Genomic DNA, 8,300 nt, shown 5'->3' on the forward strand with positions numbered 1-8,300 from the left:
GGCGGTGGGGGGGCGGTGCGGGGCTCTCTGGCAAGAGCTGTTGCAGTTGTGTCGTGGAGAGAAAGGCCTGGCTGGAATGGGCTGAGGGGAGAACAAGAGGCAAGAAACGAGATGATGGGGAAGTAACAGGGGTCAGAGAAGGGACGTCTTTATTGCAGTCGTCTTTCCCAGTCAGAATGATCCCGCGTTAAGGGAGAAGTGGGTGCTGCAGTAACAAACGAATATGTTTACAGGAGTGAGGCCGAGGACAGAAGGAGTAAGGCCCCCGAGCACAGGGAGGGAGGAGGCGGTGCGCACAGTTGCGGGGCAGGCAGCAGCCAGGCTGGGGCAGGAGAGGGCAGCACCCAGGGGGCCAAGGACAAAGGCAAGGCATGGCTTTCAGGGTGCTCAAGTTGCTAAGAATGATGGCTTGGGGGGTGGTCGAGGTGGGGGGGCCATGGGTCCTGTTTTGAGGGGCTGGGAGTTTGCCGCAGGACAGAGAGAGTTTGGAAGCAACCAGCAGCAAGGAGGGTCCTTCTGCCACCACTGGCCCTGACGTATGAGGTGTGGGGAAGACAAAGGGTTTAAGAGGGCGTGTTTCGGGGAGCCCAGCGTCAGCAGGAAGGTGAAGGGAGTTTGCAGAGGTGGGCACTGACGCCAGTCCAGAGGGCCCAGTGGGAGGGAGTAGGGGGTGAGGGGAGATGGAGACAAAGCAGGGGATGTGCAGAGCCAGATCGCAGGGACCCCCGATGCAGTGGCTGAAGGAGCAGGAAGCCCAAAGTGGGTTGGGCACAAGGAGGGGTGCAGGGGATGGGGTGTAGGCAGGCTGGCCCCTGCCTGCTTCTCCAGACACGTCTCAAAGAGCCTAAGTGTTCTGCTGACGAGTTTGGGCTTTATCCCAAGTGTCAGTGACAGGGACCTGGATGATTAGCAGAGAAAGGAAACTGGGATTTAGGAGTTTGGGAGGAGATGGGGTCAACTCTGAAGTGACCTCTGGAAGGTGGACAGGTGTGCAAGGAGACTCGGGGCCCGTGGAGGGGACGGTGGTGGGGCTGGCGGGCGCAGGCAGCCAGAAAGGCCCCCCCACCCCCTGCGACCGCAACAGCGTCTCCTCTCCCCGCAGCCAAAGCCCAGGAGGTCCTCCAGGCCATCCGGGGCTACGTGCGCTTCTTCTTCGGCTGCCGAGATTGCGCCAGCCACTTTGAGCAGATGGCGGCGGCCTCCATGCACCGGGTGGAGAGTCTGAACAGCGCCGTGCTCTGGCTCTGGTCTAGCCACAACAAGGTCAACGCCCGCCTCGCCGGTAAGGAAGGGCCCTCTCCAAGCCTGGAGTCACCTACAGAGGGAAGTGGGGGAGTTTTAGGGGACTTGGACCAGAGGTGGGGACAGGACACTCATCCCCAAAGTAACACCCTGTGTTTCACAGTGCTTCACAGGGCACAGAGCCTTTCCACATGCTCCGCCTGCTACTGATGGAGTCAGTGTCTTTAGACCCATTTTCCAGATGAGGAAGCTGAGGCTTTGACACTCTAGGACTGTGGTCTTCCAGTGCACTGCTCACTCTTTCTCCTGCACCAGGGCACCTTCCTCAGAACTCTTGGGGTCCCTCTCCTGCCTTCCTTGTTCTGCTATCTGGCTCTTGGCCCCTTTCTTACTCACACCAACAGGGAGAGGAGAGCTGGGCTTTTCCACCCAAGGGGAGGGGTCTAGCAATGAAATGTGCCTGAAGACAAAGACCAAGTCCTCCCTAGAAACAAACAGGGACTGATTCCCATAGGGGGAGGCCTTGTCTTCTGAGTTTCCCCATTTACAGTGTTTTCTGTTCCTGGTGCAAAGGAGTCGGATGGGTCCAACAGGCAAAAGCATTAAACTAAGGGGTGACCAGAAACTGTCGCTGTGGGGAGGGGCCATCTGTGGTCGGGAGCCTGGGCTTATCTGTGGGGAGAGGGGAGTGGCTGACAGACCTCCTGGGGGTGGGAGGTTTAGGCATGAGGCCTGGGGCTGCCGAGGTTAAAGGAAAAGGAAGGGAATGGAGCAGGTGGTGGTGCAGGCTGCTGGTCCCCTGGGGCCTCCTGGCCGACTTTGAAAAGAAGACAGGAGCCCGTCTCTCCTCTCCCTGCTTCCCTCTCTGCTGCCGTCCCGCCCCCACATGCTCCATGTGACCCTCCAGCCCCATGACCTAGGCAGGCTCCCTGCTCCCCTTGGGGCCCAGCTGCCAGTGGAGGGTGGATCTGGGGCTTCTCCTGGCGCAGCAGCCGGGCCTGGAGGAAGGCAGTACCCCGCCCTTGGAGCCGGGGGTGGGGGGTGGGGTGGGGTGGGGAGTGGGGTCCTTTCGGATTAAACTGCTTGGTAACAAGCAGGTACAAATCGAGTGCTCGCTTTACAAGGCTGGTCACCACTACTTCTCACTGGACCTTTGGAATCTGCTCGATGTCCCCTCCCCACAATAACTGTTCCAGCGGTTACATCACTTGCCGCTGCTTCCTTCTGGCCAGCACCTTTTGTTCCCTTATTAACCCCTTTAGGAAAGGTGCCTCCTCCAAGAGATCTGGCCTGATGGGCACTCCCTGGGCCACCCTGGCCCTGTGGGGCTCAGCCTGGGGCTGTGCCCACCAAGCCAGCCATCAGGGTAACTCCCTGACCCTCCTGAGTGCCCTTTTCCCCATCCAGGCCCCTAGGCGCCCCCATACCCACCCCTTGGAGCCCACCAGGGAAGGAAATTCCACCAACTCCTGCCTACTCTGGAGGGCTGCCACGGCGTGAGGAACACCTGTGCATTACCACATGCCAGAGCTCTTGTTTTAAAAAAACATTTTCCCTTGAACTACAGAAGTAATGTTTCTTCACTGTATAAAACTTGGGAAATTTCAGAAAAATGCAAAGAAAATTACTAGCAGACCAACCAAAGACTGCAAGACAGATAATACTGAGTCCTCTGACCCTTTTCCATGCCTCGTTGAGGGGTACAACCCAGCAGTGAAGTTGATGAAGGGGCTGCAGGGAGCGGCCTCTAGGAGGCTGTGGTGGCTGAGGAGGGGATTGGAGTCCTCCTCTCCCAGGGCAGCACCGTGCTGGGCTCCATGGGCCCCCCCGCCCTATGTTAGGATTTTTCACCTGGCTTCTCATACCCATCATTCCCAAGGGCAGATGAGGAAGCTGGCATTCTGAATGAAGAATGAGGTCTGGGCTTCTAGGCAGGCCCAGGGGTCACAGCCAGCCTGTGTGTGTGTTTTCCTCGCCAGGTGCCCCCAGCGAGGACCCCCACTTTCCCAAGGTGCAGTGGCCGCCCCGCGAACTCTGTTCTGCCTGCCACAATGAGCTCCGGGGTTCGCCTGTGTGGGACCTGGACAACACCCTCAGATTCCTCAAGACCCACTTCTCGCCGAGCAATGTCATCCTGGACCTTCCTTCAGCCGGGCCGGGCCCCCGGATGGTTGCCCAGAGGATGGCAGCCAGAAATTTTACTCTGGGCCCTGAGAAGGCTAGGGTCATGGTAGGCCCAGGACCCACGGTTCCCAAAGTTCCGGCAGAGACACTGAGGATGAGTCACCCCCGGGATGTGCTCATTGGCCTCAGTATGACGGCTGAGCCAGACCAGGGACCTCCTGAGCACATAGCAGAGCTTCACAGGGATACGTTGGAGCGGCCAAAAGGGCGGGAACACTTGACCAAACGAGACACAGGAGCCGTGTTGCTGGCCGAGTTCCTCGCTGAGAAGAACCCCGGAGGCCCTGCAGAGCTGGGGCGAGTGGGTCGCAGCTCAAAGCAGCTGGCCAGCATTTCTGATGGGGAGCTGGAGGCTGGGCCCGTGCGGGGCCGGGACCAGTGGCTACAGGTGCTGGGAGGGGGCTTTTCCCACCTGGACATCAGCCTCTGTGTGGGGCTCTACTCCCTGTCTTTCATGGGCCTCCTGGCCGTGTACACCTACTTCCGGGCCAGGATGAGGGCACTGAAGGGCCACGCTGGCCACCCCACAGCCTGAACCGTTCACCTTGGGAGGGGGCGGGAAGGGGAGCTGCCGTTCATGGCGCTCTTCCAGCCCCCTGCTCCTCTCCCCTTTTCCCTTGCTCCTTGTCCAGGGAAATCCAGGGAAGCCAGTTGCTCCAATGAACCTCCTGGGGCCCTCTAGGAAGGAGAATTCCATAGCCATGAAAGTGCACCTAGGGCTCATGTCCATCTGACAGCACGGGGGAGGACAGCTGTGGGCAGGGGGGATGGGAGGCTCTGTCCCTGGCCTCTCAGGACCCACATTCCTTTTTTTCACCTTGTTTGAAGTCCTGCTCATTCTCACTGAAACTTCCGTGTCTCCCACCTGGCCTTGGGCCTAAACTGGGGCAAGTGAGGCCACAGTTCCCCAGGTCCCCCATCCAGAGGAGCGTTCCCAGGGCTGGCGCACTAGAGCGGAACTCTTCACTGCACCCCAGGCCCCGTCCATCCCTCTCCCTTCTGGATGCAAAGAGGCCTTTGTGCCAGAGAAGGCAGGACTGCCTCTGGCCCTCTGTGGTCTGTCCATCCTCCAGCCCCTCAGTATCTATGGGGCAGGGTTTGCTTTGAGGGGGGTGGGTCTGGAAGCTTCTGAACGTCCTGCTGGCCTCCCAGGTGAGGCTTGGGTGAGTGTTGGAGGGAGGAGAGCTTCTGGCTCCTTCCCCCACACCTCTGCTTCAGGAGGGGTGCAGGCCAGAGCTGGTGTGGACTCGGATGGGTGATGGCCACGGGGCTGGGTGATGAGCAGCTGGCTTGGCGGGACCTGATAAGGGCTGGTGTGGGATTTAAGGAGGGTGCTGGTATCTTTAGTGCCTTGGCTCTGGGCTTAGCTGGAGGGTAGAGTGAAGCCACAGGGAAAAGATGGTTGCTTCGAATGTGCTTTGTCTCCTCCCCAGTGCACTCTACCCCTCCTAGAGCTGGGTCTTTTGTCTTTTGATTTTGGCCTCCGAAATAGATGCTAATGTTTGAATGTGGAGGGTGTTGCAGTGAGGAAGTGTCCTCTCTCTCAAGGGCCCACCTACCATCGTGCAGAGGTTAAAAGGGTCAGAGGGGAGGGTGACTCTGTACACATGCTCGATTCCCACTCTACCCCACTGCTTGGGAGGGTTGTGGAATAAATTATTTTTGTTAAGGCAAAGCGTTGGTGTGTTCTTTAACTTGCTGTTTGGAGACCTAGTGTCCAGGTCTGGACAGAATATGCAGAATCCAGCCTCAGTGGGGATCCAGCCAGAAGTGACTGGCCCCTGGCTCACATAGCTACCACCCTGCAGGGGAGGAGGTGCCCCAGCACAGCCCCTGTCTCCGGGATGGACCCTCCTGTACTGCCCACGGAGCTCTCCATTCCCAAGCCCCTTCCGTCTCCACATGCACTGGAGACAGGCCTTGGTGGAGTTCTAATCCTGCCTCCTGTTCCCCTAGCCTCCCTGGAGCACCTGACTCGTGTTCCAGTTCTGCTCCAGGCACCTTCCTCGCACCTGCCTGGCCTGGCCTCCTGCATCCCTGGCTGCATCCCCACGGCCTGGCCTCCTGCATCCCCAGCTCTCTCCCAAGGAAGGAGAGGGCTTGTTTGTGGCAGCGGCCTGCCTTGGCTGCTCAGCAGGGAGGAGTCAGCCAGATTAGAGAGCCTGTCCCTAATCCGGCCTGCCAGGTTTTACAAGGATCAGAACAGCTGATAATGAACCTCATTAAGGGGGAACAGGAGCCTCAATCCGATTTGGGGTTTTTCTCTTTGACATCTTCACTCTGCTCAGATGGCCTTGGCACTGGGTGAAGCAGGCGGGGTGCCAAGCGTGCTCCCTCTGCTGGGGCAGCTGGGATGGGGGCACAGGCAGGGGTCGACACCCCCTTCCCTGCACGTGTCAGCCCTGTGTTAGCTGGGTAGCTTCCAGCCTGGAGCCTCCCCGCAGCCTCCCTCTCTGTGTCCTGGCTCTACTCATCCGTGTGCCCCCTCCGTTCTCCTAAGCTGGCTCCGGTCCTCTCCCCGAGCCCCACCGGGTCCTGGCGGGGAGGCTGACGGGCCAGCACACCGGGCAGTGCGACCCCGGCCTGCAGGAAGGTGAAAGAGGTCCCAGGGCCAGTGCCCACGGGGCCAAGACCACCTGCCTTGCTCCTCTACTGCCTGGTACCCGGCACAGTGTCAAGTGCAGAGGATTTCCCTCGGCAAGCCTGCTTCACAGGACCTTCTTAGGGCCCACCAGGGCCTCTATAGTGGGTGTGGGCCTCCTCCGCACAGCCAACCCTTTCTTGCGCTGTCTCCGTGGCTCTGATTGATAAACAAGGGTGGGCCTCCTCCTTAACAGGGCTGCTGCCTTTCACCCTGATTTCCCCAGGGCGCTTTCAGCTTCATCGATAAACCAGCTTGCCCACCAGCTCGTCCCCTCCCCCAGCAGGTCTGCCAGGCTGGGAGCCCCTGCTTTTGTGACTTGAACTCTGCTTGCCATTCTGGGTTGTTCTCCACTTCTTGGGAGAGCTCCCACGCAGGAGAGGGTCCTCAGGGGAGCCCTGCCAAAGCGAAGGCTCCTTGTTCTGGAGCCGGACAGAGAAACTCCCCTCTGCCTGGGATGCTACCTACTGAGCATTTAGGAACGATTTCTTACAGACAGATGCCGCCGAGCTGGCTTTTGAAAACTGAGTGGGTGTAGCAAGGAAAACGTGCAGGAAAAGGCATCACAGGCCAAGGGGAAAGCACATGCCAAGTCCAACAAAGAAAAAGAGTGAATACAAGAAATTCTCAGTAAAAAAACATAGACATTTTTTCTGTTCAAAAAAATTATTTAAGGATTTGTTCAATGCTGCCCTGGGCTAAAGCTGAGGATACACAGAAGAAAGCCGTGGTTCCCGCTACAGTGGAGCTTTCCACTCTAGGGGAAGAGACGAGAGAGGAAAATGTGCTCATGCTCTTAAGGAGGGGCCAGCAGGGGACGTTAGGGGAGGCTTCTCTGAGACCTGAAGGAAGAGAAGACAGGAAGTGGGCAGGGGTAGGGGGACCACAAGCCTGAGGGGCTGCTGCATTCAGAAGCCACCCCCAGGCTGGTGAGGTCCGAAGGGGTGGCCCCACCTCCAGCCTGGCTCCTTCCCCCCACAGCCTTGGCACTGGGTGGGTAGGTGGGTGCCCAGGAGCAGCACATCATTCCCTGGATGTGGGGGTGAGGCCTGGGGTCCAGGGTACCCACACAGCCTTGGCCCTGGAGGAAAGTCACCAGCAGTTGGAGGAGGAGGAGGAGGAGATCTGTTTCATTCTCCTGGCTTGGCCGCTAACCAGCTGCATGTGACATTGGATGAGCCATTCACTTCTTGGGTCTCCGCTTCCTCACCTCTAGGATGAAGGCTTCAGACAGAGCCTTGTGGTCCCTAAGGTGCCTTTACCTTTCTTGCAGTGATCTCAGCTGTTTTCTTGTCAGCTCAGGGAGGGTTGGTCCTGCAAGGCCACTCAGGAAGGACTTGTGGCAGAAAGAAATAACAGCCTGTATGATTTGTGTCCTCTTGGAAGTCCAGGACAACTATGAGAAGGGAAGGCTCACTCATGCTAGCCCTCAGCCTGCACCCCACCGGCGTCCTCTGCCCCAGCACTGCCTGGGTCCCCGCCCCCCCAAGAAATTTAGAAATTTAAGAAATACTTAAATACCTTTTTGAATTTTTGCAACCAATGCAGTTCTTTTGAAAAGAAAGAACAGCAAGGAAAATAAACAGGATTAAAGGATTTTAAAGTTCTGCTGTAAATAGGAAAAGCATTAATGCCCTGTTGAAAATAATGGGCCAAAGTATGAAGACCAAATGAGAGATGTCACTCTTTTTTATCCTATTGGCAAAATGAAAGAAAAAAAGGATAATGCCCAGTGTTAGCTAGAGGGAGGGAAAAGGACATGTATCAGTTATCTATTGCTGCATAACAAGCCACCCCAAATCTTAGAGGTTTGAAACAACAACAGCCATTTATTTTGCTCACAAATCTTCAATTTGAGCAGAGTTCAGGGGAAAACGGCTCATCTCTGCTCTGTGCAGTATATCTGGATGCAATTCGTCTGGCAAGCTCGTGCTGTGGGCAGGGAGCTTCAGTTCTCTTCATAGGCCTCTCCACGGGCTGCCTGGACTTCCTCACAGCCTGGTGGCTGTGCTCTAAGAGCAAGTATCCAAAGAGGACAAGGCAGAAGTGCATGGCATTTTCACATAAGAGCCCTCAGAAGTCACATAGCATTATTTTTGCTATACTTTGTTGGTTGAGACAGATATAAAATCTCATCCGGGTTGCAGATACAAAGTCCTGCCCAGGTTCAAGGGGAGGAGTCCTAGACTCCACCTTCTGATAGGGCAGTGACAAGTTCTGGAAAACTATGTGA

General features: G+C 57.2%; 1 protein-coding gene across 1 annotated transcript in view; it reads left to right on the forward strand.

Moving 5' to 3' along the window:
- QSOX1 (quiescin sulfhydryl oxidase 1) overlaps nt 1–5,101 on the forward strand; it is a 35,547-nt gene extending 30,446 nt beyond the window's left edge. Inside the window, exons 11-12 of the mRNA XM_019428131.2 lie at nt 1,103–1,282; nt 3,222–5,101. Coding sequence (XP_019283676.2) covers nt 1,103–1,282; nt 3,222–3,961 — 920 coding nt within the window. The 3' untranslated portion in view covers nt 3,962–5,101. The remainder of the gene's footprint in view (nt 1–1,102; nt 1,283–3,221) is intronic.
- Nucleotides 5,102–8,300: the final 3,199 nt, after the last annotated feature.

The sequence above is a fragment of the Panthera pardus genome, unplaced genomic scaffold (assembly GCF_024362965.1).
Source record: "Panthera pardus isolate Hobbes unplaced genomic scaffold, ASM2436296v1 HiC_scaffold_21, whole genome shotgun sequence".
NCBI classification, from domain to species: Eukaryota; Metazoa; Chordata; class Mammalia; order Carnivora; family Felidae; genus Panthera; species Panthera pardus.